This window comes from Lampetra fluviatilis, chromosome 6 (assembly GCF_964198595.1).
Source record: "Lampetra fluviatilis chromosome 6, kcLamFluv1.1, whole genome shotgun sequence".
Classification (NCBI taxonomy): Eukaryota; Metazoa; Chordata; class Hyperoartia; order Petromyzontiformes; family Petromyzontidae; genus Lampetra; species Lampetra fluviatilis.
This window is the reverse complement of record NC_136280.1, coordinates 6,790,785-6,810,182: the sequence shown is the minus strand read 5'-3', so window position 1 is coordinate 6,810,182 and position 19,398 is coordinate 6,790,785. Positions and strand designations below refer to the sequence as shown.

At 45.5% G+C, this 19,398-nt stretch overlaps 1 protein-coding gene across 1 annotated transcript; it reads right to left on the bottom strand.

Moving 5' to 3' along the window:
* Positions 1-7,056: 7,056 nt before the first annotated feature.
* On the bottom strand, positions 7,057-14,872 carry LOC144932906 (uncharacterized). Its single transcript, XM_078857304.1, has 6 exons — positions 14,709-14,872; positions 13,489-13,539; positions 9,706-9,738; positions 8,686-8,712; positions 8,342-8,383; positions 7,057-7,255 (listed from the first exon to the last, which is right to left on the bottom strand). The coding sequence occupies exons 1-6, from the start codon at positions 14,844-14,846 to the stop codon at positions 7,106-7,108; spliced, it is 441 nt and encodes a 146-aa protein (XP_078713430.1). The 5' UTR covers positions 14,847-14,872; the 3' UTR covers positions 7,057-7,105.
* Positions 14,873-19,398: the final 4,526 nt, after the last annotated feature.

Below are 19,398 nucleotides of genomic sequence, written 5' to 3'. Positions count from 1 at the left end.
GATGATTTGGTAATTAGAGCATGTAAAAAAACCCTCCCTTAAGCTACGTATGCCAAATATGAGCAAGGCGATTTTCAAGACCTGCCCCGACTGGATATCTGTGAAAACGGATTCTTCCAGTCTGAAGGTTTAGATTCTGAAGTCAACTGGAGTAGATGCATGCGAATACATTACAACAGTATTCGATTTAAAGCTTTCGTGAATGCAGGGATTCATATTCTTGGTTCTTTCGGTAAAGTCACGTAGAAGGGAAATAATAAAATAATAAAAATTGAACAACATTCTCACGACGTTTCGATTGCAACCTGATGATGATTGCTTGTGGTGCAATCGAAACGTCGTGAGAATGTTATTATTTTATTTTTATTATTTTATTATTTCCATTCTACGTGACTTTACCGATAGAACCAAGAATAAGATATCATTCATTAGAAAAAGAGCTTTATAGCTCATCGGATTCCTCGAGTATAGATAAAGTATTCTGATTATGAAACATTGGGAGCGTTTCTTAACCCCCCCCCCCGTCTCGATCTATCCACCCAAGCAATTATAAACGGATCCATCCTTCACAGATGATCGCCAGGCTTATGCAATTTGTAGTTATATACTTTTATATTTTCAATGACTTGCTAACCTTTTACTGTATCTAGTTTGCACTCCTATCGTTTTGTTAAAATATCGTTTCCTGTTGTTACTTGCTGACCCGCCCCTATGGGACATCTGCGAAAAAGATTTAGACGAGAATCCAAAAAAATAAGCGATCCAGTATTCTTGTATGTATGTTGAACTTCTTTCGCATTGTGCGTGTAGTGGTGATACGCGCTGGGGTAGGGATCGTGTGCCAGCGCGTAGTGATTGGCTGTGTGTGTTGGTGACGCGCGCTGACGGTGAAGGATCAGGGGTCAGCGCGGGCTCGGGGGTTATGAGGCAGTGATTGGTTGGGTATCAGTGACGCGCGCTGACAGCGATGGGATCCTGGGGCAAGCGCGCGGGGATTGGTCAACTAAGGGGGATGCTCACGTCGAGGTCCGCATACGCTCCGTCTCCCGTGAGCGGGGGCTATATAAGGTGGTGCGCACAGGCGCACGGGGAGCGAGTAACCAGCGAAGACTGAAGACGGAGGAGGAAGAGATAGGGCCCTGCGGTACCTAGTCCCGCTGTCCTGTAGGGGCCGGGGCTCTGTGTGACCCAGAGGCGGAACCCTGGGACCCGGGGCCGAGCGTCCGTGAGAGGGCCGGCCCTTAGGACTCAGAGGTTGTGGCCCACGCCCAAGCTGGGGTGGGCCTGTAGGCTCCACGGACGTTACGGGGGCGCATTCCAGCGCAGGTTTCTGGCGCATCAGGAAATGTCCGCCTGGTCCGACGCTACGGCGCTGCGGGCACTGCCTGCCATGTTGGACGACAACGCGCTCGCGGCCTTCACGTCCGCACAGAGGTCGGACCGCTCCATGCTTAAGGCTGCGCTGGGTCTCATGGCCAAGGTCTACGGACCTCCCTCGGCGTATCGCCATCACTTTTGCGCCCGGCGGAAGGCGGACACGGAGACCGCGCTCGCCTACCGCACGGCGTTATTGGCTCTCGCCGACGCCGCATTCCCTCGTATGGACGAGGAGGGCCAGGACGCGATGGTCTTGGAGCAACTGCTCAAGTTGGCGCAGGACCTGGGGGTCCCTATCAACACGGCCGACGAGGTCGATATTTCTTCTTTGCGGGTCGCAACAAGTATACAGGCGCACGAGGTCCTCCAGCGTAAACAGGGGGTTGTCTGCAATGCTGCCGTGGCCTCAGCTCCGGGCCCGGTGGTCACCGAGCCCCAAGTCGTCAGCCGCCGCCCATGGCATCAAATCCACCGCTGCAATCTATTCAGGTCTCGCGCACTAACGAGCTCGTTGCGCTCGATATTTTGGGGCCTTTTCCAGTCACGCCTAGGGGTAATAAGTACCTGTTGGTTGGTGTCGAATACTTTACCCGGTGGCCTATGGCGTGGCCACTCGCCAACCAGTCGGCGGCGGCTGCGACGAACGCCTTTGTCCAGGGCTATGTCCTGGACAAGGGGGCTCCCGAACGCTTGCTGGCCGACCAAGGGAAAACATTTTCAAGTAAATTGCTGCAAGAGGTGTGCGACCTATTGGGTACTAAGAAGGTGCGTACCTCCCCGTACCACCCACAGACAGACGGGATGGTGGAGCGACTCCACAGGACTTTGACTTCTATGCTGTGCCAGCAGGTGTGTGAGGCACATGTTGATTGGGACCTGCAGGTCCCGGGGGTCCTCGCCGCGTATAGAATGGCCCCCCATGCAGCAATGGGATTTTCCCCATTCTATCTGATGTATGGTCGGGAAGCCGACCCGCCCATGGAAACGCAGCTGGGACTGTCCGCACCACGAACAAATTCGAAATTGGCAGAACATATTAAATTTAACATTCATAAGCTGACCGAGGCACGGGAGGCCGCACGGCTTAATTCGCGGACTCGCCAAATTGCCAACGAGCGGTTGCGTGCACGGAAGGTGTCCGTGCATGACTGGAAACCAGGTGATAGGGCCTGGCTGCACTGCCCTCAGGCACCTTTGGCTACGTCGCCTAAATTGTTGAAGCCATGGCGGGGACCCGTGGAGGTCGTGCGGGTTGCACGCCCCCAGTGTGTTCAAATAAAATGGGGAAAGCGCCGTTGGTACGTCCACCCCTCCCGACTGAAACCGTTCTCGCCTCCATATGGCCTCCCTTTGTGTCGTGAGGGCCGAGCATGTGACGTGACCGACGACCCAAGGGGGGAAATGTCTCCGCCTGATCCTCACATGTCTCCGCCTGATCCGCTCCCAGGTGTCTCGGAACTGACAGCTGCCGACCACCGGCGGCCGGATCCTCGCGGCGGTCCTTCCAGGCCCGATCCGCGCCGTCCAGGGCTGCCGGAGCCACCGGACGGTCGTCAGCGTCCCGTCCCATACGATGGACCGGCCAGGCGGACTCGCGCTAAGTCGCACTACTTTTCATGACCAACCGAATGAGGAGCCGATGCGGCCGGAGCGCCTCGTCACTGCGTTCCTCATCCGCTCGACCGCTCTATCACCCCGGTGGAGGAGCGAGCGGAGGGGGGAGGGATCAATAGTCACAGAGACACTTGACACGTTCATTTTCTGGGATTTGCTTTTAGTGTGTTGTTCGTCGGGCTGTACATAGCTTGTTGTCTAGGTGTTGTGTGTTGTTGTTGACTTTTATTGTGTTGGTTGTCGGTTTGTACATAGGTTGTTGTCGGGTGTTGTGTCGTTGTGTTGTTGTTGTTGCGTTACGGGGCACACTGGGGGGTGGGGTTTTTGTTGTGTTGACGTTGTGTTGTGTTGTTTAGCAGCCGGGCCGGCTGCGAGCTATGTCGGAGGGGGTGATGTAGTGGTGATACGCGCTGGGGTAGGGATCGTGTGCCAGCACGTAGTGATTGGCTGTGTGTGTTGGTGACGCGCGCTGACGGTGAAGGATCAGGGGTCAGCGCGGGGTCGGGGGTTATGAGGCAGTGATTGGTTGGGTATCAGTGACGCGCGCTGACAGCGCTGCACTGCCCTCAGGCACCTTTGGCTACGTCGCCTAAATTGTTGAAGCCATGGCGGGGACCCGTGGAGGTCGTGCGGGTTGCACGCCCCCAGTGTGTTCAAATAAAATGGGGAAAGCGCCGTTGGTACGTCCACCCCTCCCGACTGAAACCGTTCTCGCCTCCATATGGCCTCCCTTTGTGTCGTGAGGGCCGAGCATGTGACGTGACCGACGACCCAAGGGGGGAAATGTCTCCGCCTGATCCTCACATGTCTCCGCCTGATCCGCTCCCAGGTGTCTCGGAACTGACAGCTGCCGACCACCGGCGGCCGGATCCTCGCGGCGCGGCCGGTCCTTCCAGGCCCGATCCGCGCCGTCCAGGGCTGCCGGAGCCACCGGACGGTCGTCAGCGTCCCGTCCCATACAATGGACCGGCCAGGCGGACTCGCGCTAAGTCGCGCTACTTTTCATGACCAACCGAATGAGGAGCCGATGCGGCCGGAGCGCCTCGTCACTGCGTTCCTCATCCGCTCGACCACTCTATCACCCCGGTGGAGGAGCGAGCGGAGGGGGGAGGGATCAATAGTCACAGAGACACTGGACACGTTCATTTCCTGGGATTTGCTTTTAATGTGTTGTTCGTCGGGCTGTACATAGCTTGTTGTCTAGGTGTTGTGTGTTGTTGTTGACTTTTATTGTGTTGGTTGTCGGTTTGTACATAGGTTGTTGTCGGGTGTTGTGTCGTTGTGTTGTTGTTGTTGCGTTACGGGGCACACTGGGGGGTGGGGTTTTTGTTGTGTTGACGTTGTGTTGTGTTGTTTAGCAGCCGGGCCGGCTGCGAGCTATGTTGGAGGGGGTGATGTAGTGGTGATACGCGCTGGGGTAGGGATCGTGTGCCAACGCGTAGTGATTGGCTGTGTGTGTTGGTGACGCGCGCTGACGGTGAAGGATCAGGGGTCAGCGCGGGGTCGGGGGTTATGAGGCAGTGATTGGTTGGGTATCAGTGACGCGCGCTGACAGCGATGGGATCCTGGGGCAAGCGCGCGGGGATTGGTCAACTAAGGGGGATGCTCACGTCGAGGTCCGCATACGCTCCGTCTCCCGTGAGCGGGGGCTATATAAGGTGGTGCGCACAGGCACACAGGGAGCGAGTGACCAGCGAAGACTGAAGACGGAGGAGGAAGAGATAGGGCCCTGCGGTACCTAGTCCCGCTGTCCTGTAGGGGCCGGGGCTCTGTGTGACCCAGAGGCGAAACCCTGGGACCCGGGGCCGAGCGTCCGTGAGAGGGCCGGCCCTTGGGACTCAGTGGTTGTGGCCCACGCCCAAGCTGGGGTCGGCCTGTAGGCACCACGGACGTTACGGGACGGAGTGCAGTGTGAGCATGCAGTGTGAGGCATAGTAACTACACGTGTCAAGTGAAGTGTGTGTAGTCAGAGGAATAGTGACCACACGTGTCAAGTGAAGTGTGTGTAGTCAGAGGAATAGTGACCACACGTTGTATCGTGACAAGTCAAGGTTTAATAAAAAGTGTGCTACCCGTCAAGTGGTTTCCTGCCGTCATTCCAATACTTCATACGTATCCAACTCTGCTAGTCGGAGGTGCGGGAGAAAGACAAGCAACTAAACACAATAGCGCGGCTGGAATGTATTATTGGTGTCCAAGGCCAAGTGGCTGATAGACAAAATAAATCCTGTTATGTTCTGAAACGGGCCCTTGTACGTCTTACTTGTTAATATAATACCCACCATAGAGATGCTGCTTTGGTAAGAAATGGATAAGCACACAGTGGACTCTACTGGACATCTGTGATAAAAAGTGTCGTAGCTGATCGGATTCCTCCAGTCTGACTTGCAATCCGGAAATCGTATAGTTTGGTCTCCCGGCAGCGTGGCAAAGTATAAACAGTGGTGCAAGTTTCATGAATTCCCCCTCCACCGCCTCTGTTCACCCCGCAGTATAAACAAAAAATGCCACGGGACCTTTTTGCCAGTATCAAAGTGTGAAAAATTAGAATCGGTTTTATCCCTTTCTGACAGACTTTATTCCTTGCCAAAGGTATATTTTTGTTATTTGAACATCTCAACACCTGTTTTATTGCCAGAAAGGTTAGAACCTATTATTATTTTTGAAAAAAATAAAAATGGGTACACTACAGTCCATCAGCGGGTGATGTGCGATGGTGACACGTATGGGTGCTTCCACCTTTGGCCGGCGTGGAAGAGCAGACCAACACATTCCTGCGGAGGGAGCTGGTAGGAACGTTGGGTTGCTCGGTCAATGGCCTGCAGGGTCAACGGCGGCGTGGTGTATTCCGCAAATATGCCCGACTGTGAGGGCGGGCACAAGCCGGCGTGAGTAGGTTAAACGTTGAGTTTTATAAGGGCACGGGGTGACCAGCCCCTCCCCACCCAGCCCCACCCAGCCCCACCCAGCCCCTCCCCACTCTGCTCCACCCTCCCCACCCCACACAGCCTCTCCCTCCCCACCCAGCCCCTCCCTGCACGACGGACACAATAATCCCCTGTGGGCTGGTGTAACCAGGAGGTTCCTACCAGTAAAACCACCCTTTAGAGAGGCACTCTAAGATATCTCTCCAGTTGGTGGCACCTCCTGAAAGCAGTCACAGTGATGCAAGTAGTTGCAGTGCTCCATCTTTACCTTCATATTTGCATCGGCATGTACAACACAGACCGCTGTGTTTCTTTGCAGGGTTTATTTGGACCATTACATTTTTATTGAATACAACAAGCGTACAAAACTGCCAAACGTAAAGTTTCAATGCGTGTTGGGGTTAATACTGTATTGCATAGATCTCGGCTCTATATAAAGGACTATTACACGTACAATAGACAGCATTGTTTAATCATCGGGTCTATAGAAGACTACAAAAATGACCAGCTGTACCACTACGTTAAGGTGAAATACACGTGTAAATGTTACCTAAAGCATTACTTATACCACTGGTGCTCATACTGAACACACGTCATCTTCACAGAGGGGAATAACGGTTGCTACATTATCCTAAATATTTCTCTTAGCACTGACCTGTATATAATATGCCGCAGAACAAAATACAAGATGAACAAGTTAGGTGCCAAGCCACAGCTACGAAGAGCCATAGGAACTCAATACAAAATGTACACAAACTCTTGATGAGCAGGCACTGCATTGAAAGGTGTGGACTATTTGTAGTGAATATCATGTATATATGTGTAGGTAATCATGGACAAGAATTAATGGATCTGTCCACCTTGCCTGTTGTTGAGTGACACATTGGCTTTTTTTTACAGTGCACGCAATGATTGTATCACCATTTACCGCTTTTAAAGTCACAAGCAAGCGATTGGTTTTGCTTTCAAATAAAAACGTGGTTTTACTGACACTAGGGCTGTTTATGGTTTCATCACCTGTTGTCGCAAAAAGTGTGCATTGTTACTCATAAGGAATGGGATATGGCTTAAGGTCATCTCTGCGCAGATCTGCCTTAAGCCTACAATTTATGAGCGTCCACAAACCGGTTCACTTCATTAGCTGTTGACCTGCAATACTGGCAACACCTTTTCCCTGTGAAGTACCCTCACGATGGACAAACAACCTGTAATTCATGCCTGTGCAGATCCGCCTGTGTGTGTGTTAAATGCATGTCGTGCAGGAGGGTAATGTCCGCAGCCAGCGATTCACAGCTTTCCCCCACCCAACCTGCCAGATCTCTTCTGCTGAGCTTTTCCTGTTTACAAGAAAGTGTGGGGGGGGGGGTCACACCACCACATCCCACAGACAATCAGGGCAGCAGACAAAGCGCGTCTCTCAAGGTCTATACGAGGTTCACTTCATGTCAGTGGCTCTCAAAGCCAAGGCCTTGGGACCCATCACGGATGTCTTTCACATCGGCAAATATATTCAATTTATATGTAAATTAGGTAATGTGATATATATTTGTCACTATGTTGAAAGCTCGAATTAGGCCGAAGTGTCCAAGGCGTTAATACTGATACACTATTGACCTGAATGCATGTACATTGTACAAGGTTAGTTAAGGGGTAGAAGGATTTCCCACGCACCCGCAATTGGTCGAGGCGTGTCACTTGTATTTTACAATCCAGTTTCTGCATATGAATTGTACTCACCACCAAATTATTAGTTATTTTGTGTCTACTCATTTGCTTAAGTAGTGTATATTTTGAACATGTATTAAAATTTAACAAAAGTTCAAGACAATTACTTTTGAAATGATAATACTTTTTTAAATTATAAATATTTATATTTCAACTACTTGAGGGTAGGAAGATATTTCCAGCAAGACACTGGACATATCTGGTCACCTTTGTGTTGTGGCAGCAAATTTTAACAATTTAATATTACACACTAAAGGAAAGAATTTGCAGCCAGATGTGTACAAATATTCGATTATTTGGCTGCTATAAATTTCCACATGATAAGCCACTTCGATGACCTATGATTTGTGGTTATGTCGCTTCTCAAAAATAAGCTAATAGCTCAGTAGGCTTTACCTGGATAAAAAAAAAAAAGTTTTAAAAAAACGTTTTAAAAAATGTTTTAGTGATTTGCTCACATTTTCTGTACTTTTCACTCCTATCGTGTTTTTGTATTGTTTGTTATAACTTTTCGACCCGCCCCGACTGGAAATCTGTGCAAAAGAGCATTATAGCTCATCGGGTTCCTCCTGCAGTATAAATAAATACAGATGTATGATTCTGAAATAGTTGTTTTTGTCCTTCACTTTGCTAGCTAGCTGCTGAATTGGAAAGAACATTGAAGTGTCAAGTCATTTGTTTTCCACCATGAAATTCACCTCCAGGGTATCCAAGCCCACCGTCGTCTGACAAGTAGTCACCTGTGAAACGAGTATAAAAATCAGAAAAAATAATCACCACCAGGTGGCGTGCATACACGGTAATTATCCGTGCAATTGCCAAAATAGGATATGTGGTGCGTGAGTGGAATTAAACTCAGAATAATGACCTGGGACTTAACATATCCACACAATTATACATTTTAGCTCCGTAATAAATACTGTAGTGTCAATACTGTATGCCAACTTAAGAACACAATTACAGTAATTAAAATAGGAAGTATTCGTGAAGAAAACAACATGATATGAAAATAATTGCTTTATTTTAAGTAGTTTTTTTATACCATAAGAATCTCCTCCATGAAGGCCACCTGTGAAAAAAGTACAGCAAATAAGTAATTTTATATTGTAGAAATATTGTATATATTTAAACGCCACTGTCTGTCCATTGTCCTTCCATCATTAATTGCAATTGAGAACACACCGTTAGAAATTATAGCGAATTTAATTTGCACCACACGATATGATAAGTGTCTGGTGAGTGGGGAGTGTCAGGTGCATGGTGAGGGTCAGGTGTACGGCTTTTGTGAGTTGTCACATCACCCCGTATTATGTAGGATGGACTGTTCTCTAGTTTTGTATTTGTGATTACCTACCTCAACAGAAGAAAAAAAAACTTTATAAAAAAAAAAATCTTAGGGTCTGTTTAGATATATGCCTAAGACATTAAATACTGATAAAGTACATTTACATGGGTTCAAATAAAATGTGTTTGTCTATAACTTTAGGGTACTTTTAAGCATAAGACACTTCAAATGCTCAACATCAACTGTCGAATATAAATGATAAAAAAAATGGAAAACATAACATACAACATTCTTACATCACATAAGTCCTAGGTGTATACACATCGCCATTGATGTCTAAACTATAACAATGAGAAATGTTTGAACTCTGCGGAAACCTAAAATCCCTCTATTTAAGAGTGAAACAGGAGGATTTCTCCACAAATTTGGCTGTCGCCTGATGATGTTAGTTGTAATTACTGGCAAAACGTCGTACTCAAATTGTAATGTTGTGGATTTACTCAACACACCGGTGTGCTGTACGAGTAATGAATTGGCATGTTCTGTTTACGTGACAAACCTTAATACTTGGCTATGTCGGGTGGTGGCGGGTTTAATGACACATTTATATTTATGTAATCTAACCCAAAAAAAAACTGCATTATAGACCTAAAATATGGTTTGATTAAATTTTTTCGAGGTCAATTAGTTTTTTTATAACTTTTTACTCAGATACAAGTCAAATGCTTTACCGCATTAAGATGTGAACAATTTACATTTTGGTTTTAAGCATCTTACCATTTTCAGGGAAGCCCTCTCCTCCATAGCCATCTGTGAGTAGCAGCAACATGGGGAATATGGAGATTAATTTATATTCTCGCAAATGAGTAAAATGCTGCTCAACAGCATGCATTACCACACGCTCAATTGTTAACCAAAGATTTTTCCATGGAGATATTGCCATAATTGAATGCAGATATTGAATTATTTTCTTCGTGAAAAAAAGATGTAGTTGTAAGTATATTGCACGTTAAAATGTAGTTACATTGCAAGCTAATACAGTGTTGAAATATCATTACTTATATATTTCCCTGTAGTTAAAGCACTCTTCCCAATGCCGTAAATATATATTTACATCAATTCTAGATTTGAGAGGAGGCCTGACGGATCCTTGGGACATTCTGTCTACAGGAAAGCCACCCACACAGATTCCTACTTGAAACCGGATTCCCACCACCACCCATCTCAAAAGAATTTTCTCATCAAAACGCTATACCACAGAGCCCATGGCATTTCTGACAAACACCACCTGACCGGTGAATTAAGACATGTACATCGGGCCCTCAGGATGAACGGATACTCTGACCGTACTATCCGCCAAGCTGTCTCTCCCACCACACAGAAACAGCCACTTGAAACTCCGACCAAAACCATCACGTTACCATACATAGCAGGCGTGACCAAAAAGATCTCCAAAATTCTAAACAAACATAAGATCCAAGTCCGATTCAGTACAGTGCATAAAATCCGTGATCTGATTCCATCTGTGAAGGATGTCGTTCCTGACTTACAGTATCCTGGAGTTTACAAATTGAGTTGCATTTGTGGTGATTGCTACATTGGAGAAACGAAACGTCATGTTTCTGATCGTGTCCGCGAGCACAAATCAGATCTGAAACACGGCAGAACTGATTCTTCTGCCGTTGCCGATCATTGCTACAACTCGGTGGGCTCTCATGAAATTGTCTTTTCCGAGACCAAGGTTCTCTGCAAACCTCCCGGCTACCATCAAAGGTTTGTACACGAAGCCATACAAATATACAAACACAGACATAATTTCAACCGTGATGATGGGTATAAACTTAGTAATCATTGGAAAGATGTTATCAACCACGCAAAAAAGACTTAATTACACTTTTTTGGACCATCTTATCTGACATGCACTATTTTACTTTACTTTACCGAGTGTTAACATCCCCAGTTGTTTTTTGGCAGTGCTCTCTTCATTGTTCAGCCGGCATTGGTGTAGGCATGGGCATTTTCGTTCTTTTGTCTATCATGTGTATCAGACCTCCCCTCCCCCCTCTCTGTCCATTGTGTTGGCGTGTGCAGCGGCAGCCGCGTCCAAGCCGTCGTCCATTGTTTTGGCCCCGCTCCCCCCCCCTCCCGATGCGTTGTGCTTGGCGCTCCGTGCTGTCTTTGAGGCCCGCCCCCTCTCTCCCGATACGTTCCATTCATTGGCTACCACATTCTGATGAGCTCCCCCCCCCCTCTCCTCCCCCCTTCAACTTGCTTATAAGGGATTACTTCTTGAATCATTGCCTCACTTGATGCAGCTAATTCGGCTGTGACGGTCCCACCTGATGACGGAGACTTGTGTTGCCTCCGAAACGTCGTGATTTTTGTTTTTGTTTTTATTTTATTTTCATTAATTTTGATATTTTACCTACGTGACTTTACCGAAAAAACCTAAGAATATATTTACATCAAGTTTGTCAGTACAATAATTCATGCTCTAAAAACGCAACATTAATTCAGGCAATGATCTCCAGATAAAGCTTCATTAGAACGGTGAATGACGGGGTGATAGACATTCTGAAAAGGCAGCTCCTCCTCTTACCCCACATGCATCACCGTGCAAATCAAGTAGACAATTTGCACACAAAAATGGAAGCAAATGCAAAGAAGAACAAAAAAATGACAAAAAATGGAACACCACACACTAACACACGATTTAAAACACCATTTACCTGACAGTTTTCTGATGGAGGAACACATTGGCAAGCACATCGTCTACCCTTCAGGTGTGTTGCATTGCATTGAGGAGGTCAGTGAAGGGAAGAAACCTACCTTTACCTTTCTGCTTTCCAGCACCTTCATAACCCAGGCCCTGCCCTGTATTTTCAGGGCGGCACATAAAACGTGTGTGACCATAGTGCCGCTTAGCATCTACCCAGCAATTGAGCCGGACTATGTCACAAAAGGACAAAATGTTCTGTGAACTTTTGGTATCAATTGCAGTTCCCAAGAAGTTACGGTAATGCTATTTTTCATTCATATCAGGAGTTATGTCATGCATCCTGTAAAATAAACACTTCCCGTCTGATGAAGATGTTAATTGTTCATGGTGAAATTTCTACCTGCACTGTACCTATAGACCACATGCTGTAGCCAATAATGACATGTTTTTTTTTTATATGTAACAGATATGGAACTTCACATGAAAATTCTTGATAGACGTTTTGGAGTTCAGCGCCATTGCACCGTCACCAACTCTTCCCACGAATGATTAAACAGCCACATTTTCTTGCCATGAAAAATGTGTCGAATGTACATATGTAGCCTATAAATAAGCAATTGCAGGGCTATACCTTTACTTTGTTGATAGATTTGAGGCACTCGAGGTCAACGTGTACATTTGGTGTGCAAACACCCCACTTGAATTATAAGCCCTTCCCGGCTTAGAGGACCACAGCAACTTTCACCGCTTACAGACATCAGTGATGCATTTTAAATCCAAAACAAATCTATTTTGCGCTGCCTACCGTAACGCTTGCTCATTTGTTGCGGGTACCCGCCAGCGCCAAAAGGGTACTGCTGCTCCCCATAGCCTGCTAAAGAGCATTTCACACATCACACACACACGTGGGGAAATGGCTGCATGTCATGGAGGTGACGCATATTCATGACTTTGCTTTGCGTCTAAAGATGGAGAGCATGGAATTGATGGGCAGCGATGGAATGCATGGACGCCTTGGGGTTAGGTGTTGCTAAGTGGAGGGTGAACAGATCTACAGTATTGCAAAAGGGCTAAATCGCAACTCGGGGAAGAGCATCTTCTATGGTGACAGATGTCTCTAAGGAATTAATATGGAATAGAGACGTGATTTAGTGAAACATTCTTGAATGAACTAAAATTTGCCTCGAATGTACTCTTGATGAAATGTCTACATACATTTTGTTTATTTAAATTTATTTGTAAAGATCCCGACTATTTTTGTTTTCCCTGATTTATAGGAATTTTATTAAAACACGAGAAGCGTTTGCTCTGAGCAAACATTGGTTTCCTCAGAAGTTTACGATCTAATAACTCGTAATAGCTGTAGCAATGTCTACACTGGTAACCCTTAATACTCAACATTTACAGTTTAAGAGCATATCTCACGTATGCTAGGTGACTGCCGATAATTTCTAATACATGTGATGTTTCATCCACATCATTTGATATCAATATTTGTTCCTGTACAGCATCTGAGATGCATCCTGAGATTCTTGGTAGTATTAAGATGCTATATTAATCCCAATTAATAGTATTATTAAGCATAAGGCATCGCAATCCTTCTGATTCCTGCATCAGTCTGCAGTGCACCATTTCCATGCATCTCTAAATAACTCAAAATGCAAACCCTACCAACGTATCAAGAATGTGAACTACTAAACAGATATATTCATTAGGCGACAGTAAACAACTGCATGTTTTCATTGAATGCAATAAAATAACAGATTATTGTCCTCTTATAGAACTGTAAATTGTCTTTCTGAAGGTGAACTTTTACTTAGTGATGCCATGGTGATACATACTCTTGTCTTTGCCCTGTCCTCTTTGACCACGGAGATTCCCGTATCCACCTCCTGCAAAAATATTCACCACCATTGTCACCCGGTAAATGCAATTAGTATGCATTCACATATCTGCAATTGCGCCGATTCCAAGTTAAGTTGATGACAGTAATATCATCGATCAACTCCCATCCATGCAACTGCCCATAATAATGATATTTCTTGTCATCATATATGGAATACATTTATACTGTAGATGTCTTTAACAAAACCATATGACAGTAGTTATTCATTACGGGCTACAGTTCACGAAGCCAACTAATTACCAAAAATACCAATGCCTTGACAGACGTAAACAACTAAATTTTTTTACGTAATTGTTTTGTTACATTTTATTGTCAAATATAATTTCTTGAGAAATCAGCCACTCGTTTTTACTTAAATACAAAATCATGGAAAATTTTATTTTTGAAACTGACAATTACTATATATCTTCTGAGGACTATCGAAGACATACTGACAACCCACATACAGGGTGTTTAAAAAGATGGACCCAATTTCAAAGCAGTATATTTCACGATGGCAACATGTTCCAATTACACAAAAAGTTACAAACAGTTTAATGAGTTATGAAGTTTTACTAACCATTTTATAAATGCTCTATGTGCCCTCCACCTGCTGTACGGACAACATCGAGACGATAGTTGAATTCGTTCCAAACGCCTCTCTTCTCACGTTTTCCTCTGAGGTGCGTGGTCACCCTGTGCTCTTCCCCTTACATAAACAGCAGCCTGCTTCCTCAAATTGTCGGTACCCACGACGAATGCTCTTTGACATTGGCGGATCAATGCCAAAACGCCGTTGAAATGCACGCTGCACCGCAATTACGGATTCAGTCTTGCTGAACTGCAGAACGCAAAACGCCCTTGTGTGTTGCGGGGTCACCATCTTGCGAATGACTGAGCATAGGGGCTGTTCGTGCGCTGGGAGAGGCATCGAGCGGTAATCATTTGAAACTCTATGCGCCGCCCTTTCAAGTGGTAAGAGTTTCATTCATGGGCGGTTCGTGGTTGCAGAGATATAGAGATTTCAAATCGGGTCCATCTTTTTAAAACACCCTGAATTATGCCTGCCAGCACTCATACTGATTTCGAGCCCATTGGTTCGCACCATCAGTAAATGTAACAGTATAGGCAAAGAGGTTTTCTGCTCAAAGCGGGATGAATGCACAGGCTACGCACCGAACCTGCCCAGCCCTCCAGCTCCACCGTAGCCCCCAGCACCAGGGCCACCTCCATAGCCCCCGGCACCAGGACCACCTCCATAGCCCCCAGCACCAGGACCACCTCCATAGCCCCCAGCACCAGGACCACCTCCATAGCCCCCAGCACCAGGACCACCTCCATATCCTCCGGCACCGTAGCCACCAGCACCGCCAGGGCCGTAACCACCGGCACCATAACCACCACCGCCAAAGCCGCCGTCAAGCCCACCTTTAAACACGGGGCATCAGATATCTTACAACACAGAGTCGTCACTTGCAAGAAAACAACAACAACATGACTGTGTATAATTACGAACGATCTTCGCTGACGTTCATTGGAGTTGGGGTTAGGAGCTATCCGTAAAACGCTGGTTGTCCGCAGAGCTTGTCATGTGCTTTGTTCATGAGACAGCTCGTGTGCATTCATTTATTAATGCAGCATCCCACACAAAAAAAAATATCAATATCGGTAAGCACTGCATGGTCGTTATTTTGGAACTAAAATAAAATCTCCCGGTGTAATTATTGAGTGGTGTTATGAATGCTGCATTTTCCTAATCACAGAGTCAACCTGTGTGTGCATTCGGAATTAATGGGCGTGTTATGACATCAGAGTGGCCGCTCATGTTTGCAAGTTTAATCATGAACTGCAGTAATACCCCCCATCACAGGCAGAGGCATAGTGAAATGAAAATGGGCTCTGTGAGCTTTCTAATGGGCGTGAAATGTCATGAGCCTCGGTATCAGCTCGCATGGGAGCCCTATAAGCAGCAATGTACACACTCTCTCTCTGACAGCCTCGTACCCCACTCATCTCAGCCATTTAAAAGTGATCCTTCCTACACATCAAAAGCAATGCGATGACAATGGAAACACGATGACAATGGAAACACGATGCCGCATGGAACGACTGAGCATGGAATGATAGCATACCATAATAAGCACCAGGTCCTTTGCCAAGCCTCCCATTCCTTCCGTAGCCATAATCTGTCATTAATCATTAAAACAAAGACAAGTTACATAAGTTGTGCAGCTTTCCAGAATTAATCCGACCGTCGGCTGTTTGCAGTCAAAAAGCAGCAGAACGCAGATGATTTAGTTATAGAGAGCGGGTGTATGGAAGCAATGATTGCAGTCACGTAGCTCCACATAGGGGGTTTACCACTGTATGTGCACCACATTGGGCAAACCCCTAACCACATTGGTAACACCTATGTTGTTGCTGTACACATGTATAATGTTGTTTCTCCTTTTTACTGGCATTCTCATATTTTGGTACTGGCAAAGGAAGTCCCATGATGTAAATATTTTAAATTGTTCATACGTAGATAAGATCGTGAGTGTATTCCCTAGTGTCATTTTCTATGTTATTATATTAATAGCGGATTCATCACCACGACTGTAGTCTAAGTAGACTATTGTACTCTGTTCATTTTCAGCATTTGTACTTCATCGAATTATTTTAAAAAAATATTAAAATTTCAGAGCAAGTCAGTAACCACAACTGAGCTGACAGAAATTTCCACTCCAAGCCACGTGATATTTTTTTCCATTGAAATGTAACAAATTTAAATGGCGTAAACATGGATGGTTGAAAAAGATAATCAACAGGGAAACGTTGGAGAGTTATTTAGCTAGGAATGTCCCCTGTGCATGCGAATGACTGCAACCAAATAGCAATTTCAATAATTTTAACAAATAAACGTTTCCAATTAAACAATTAGTAATATACATTGGCGAGCTAGCATGGAGATGCAGTGATAATTATAAAAAAAAAATGATAAGTATTTTTTTGTATTTGCGCCATTTTATATCATTCTTAAAACGCTGATTGAAAATGTTTAAAAGCATTGGAAAACAGACATCCAGTTACATTCCCCCCCTTGTTGCCACTGTCAAACTAAACACTCGAATACAGAAGTATGCACGCGTGAGGAATTAAATATGTGTGCAGTTTATTCAGGAAAGACTGAATACAGTGAGTGCACCATATACAATCTCATTAAGCAGATGGAATGTTCTGTATTGAACCTTGAGAAAACGCGACGGTCCCTGTGTTAATACATAAATGTGGGCCACCTGATTGCTCACCTCTCACCCCTCCCCGCCTGCGGGAGCCGTAGCCTCCATCCTGTCCTTGGTATCCTTGACCTTACGGGAGGGTGACAAGCGGCAGTTAAACACGGCCTGTCACACGTAGATGCAACAGCGAGTGCCCACCTTTCGCCGTCTCCATTGGCACAGGGAGGCAGAACGTAACGGGACATTCAAGCCGCCGGTGTTAATTTGGTTAAGGAAATTAGTGACCACAGTATTCGTTAGGGACGTTTTTTTGTTTGTTGTTATTTTGGTCAACGGTGACTTTGAGTGGACGAAAATCGTCAAGCATGGTGATGATTACGGCTGCTACCCACCAAAGACCAAAGAATGACTGACTTTGATTATGCAAAATTAATGAGTCTGAATGAAGACAAATACCAAGTCATTTATTAGAGACTACAAGTCCAATGAGGAAGATGAACAATGGTAATTTGCTATGTAATAATAATATTTATCTGGAAAAATGTACATTTTTGAATGATTGGTTGTCTTGATACTATTGGGAGAGGGGGGGGGGAATTGCACACAACCTACAACCAGCATTTGTACTTCAGAATGGCCTAAATTTTTGACTCCTTGAGTCGACTAGACTAAGAGAATGACTGTGAAATCCACAGACTGAGACTTGGCAAAATAAATTCACTTGTCATCAAGGAGACTAACTATGACTAAAATCGATAAATAGACATCCTATCTTAACACCGGCAGCTACCCTTGGCTGTATATTTTTTTAGGTTTATCGAGGAATCAACACAATCAGATACTTTCGCGAAGGAACTGTTACTTTTGTTGTGTTGCATGCTAGCTCTGTTGTTGTTGTCGTTGAGTACTTGATCTCAACCAACAACACTTTTAGAATTGAAATTGGTCTGTGCTGCTCGGCATTGCAATAAAAAACGTTCCATATCAGGTGCAAATATTTTATCACGTCTATATGATCGCAATCGCGTAAGAGTGTGAGCAGATAAATTCTAGGCCATCGTTAAGCCGTCACAAATGTTGGGAAGTGCCAGCTCGAAACTGTGAAGGCATCCATAGTAACTCCGCTGGCTGGTGGACGTGTTTGCTCCCAGGCAGAGCCTTGGCGTCCCAAAGGACCTGACACATTCTCATCTCGGATACCAGGTTGCTCCGTCAGCAAACTTATAATATATACGTTCTAATCTCAAGTCCATCATCATCATCGTCGTCGTTGTCATTTCCCGCATCTCCAATCGGCACGGTCGGCTACGTACAATGCGAAAGACCCAGCTTAAATATACGCTGCCAAGCTTGGCAGTGTTCATTGGGACGCTGTCTTTCCGATAGCTCTGTTCCTTCACCTGAGGACGGCTGCTTGTGTTGTGGCCGAAACGTCGTGAGAATTTTTTTTTTATCACGTAAATTTTATTTTATTTTATTATTTCCCTTCTACGTGACTTTACCGAAAGAACCAAGAAGATCAACGTACATTGTCATCAGCCATCGTCAGTCAACTGCTGGATGAAGGCCTCCACAAGTCGCTGCAATCTCCCTGTATCATCATGATCCTGCGATGCAATAATCCATCTAGCGCCGGCACATGAGCTTAGTTCATCCCTCCATCTCCTCGGCAGATGTCCTTTCGAATGCGTTCCGTTCCTTGGCTGCCACTCTAATCTTGTGTGCCTCGCATACAGCGATAAAAACGTTTAACCTTTTATCAATAAACTGCCTCGTGAAACCTCCCCACATATTTTAGTCATGGGGCTCTGACCATACTTCACCATGCTGGATAGTGGGAATTGGTAAAGGGGCTGTCCACGACCAGTTCAGATATCATTTGCCACTCGCGTTAGCTGTGTCCAGCAATCATACTTAGGTTGCGGTGTTCATAGTGTATGCGATGACCACTGTACTCTCGCTCCATTACATGAAAAGCATTAAATATTAGTTCAAATCCCAATAGATTTTCTTGGATGTATATCAAAGTTTATTTTCTTTGTACTACTTCGGCAGTACACATGTCTTGCAGTGACGAGTAATTAGTGGATGAAAAGTCATGTGTAGCAACATCAATGCAAAACATGGCATATGAAACAATATTAACAACATTAATGCACATTTGTAACATTTATAATATTTGTATCAAGCCAAGAAATGGAACACATTCGAGGACATTCAACGACGAGATGGAGCGATAAAATCAGCTCGTGTTCCGATGCTTTGTGGATTATTACATCAGAGGATAACGCGAGATAGTGATGGCTTGGGGAGACATTCATCCAGCACTGGATTGATCCTGGCCTGATGTTGATGATAACGCCACAACGTTTACAAAACAGATGGATTGACGTTTGCTGAATGTTATGAATACCATAGGGTATTGTGTCAATTCCATGGTCTCTCTCATTAACAGTCAGGTGGTGCCCGTGATGACAGTTACGTTTACTGCACCACGCAGGTGCAATGCTAAGTGACTGCAAGGCTCTCATAGCTGCACTAAGAGCCAGCTACAGGCTTGACTTCAGAATGTAAATCCGTGTAATGTGACCTTGTTCAGAGTTGGGGTGTACAAAGACGCATGGGGGACCCAACACAGTCAAATG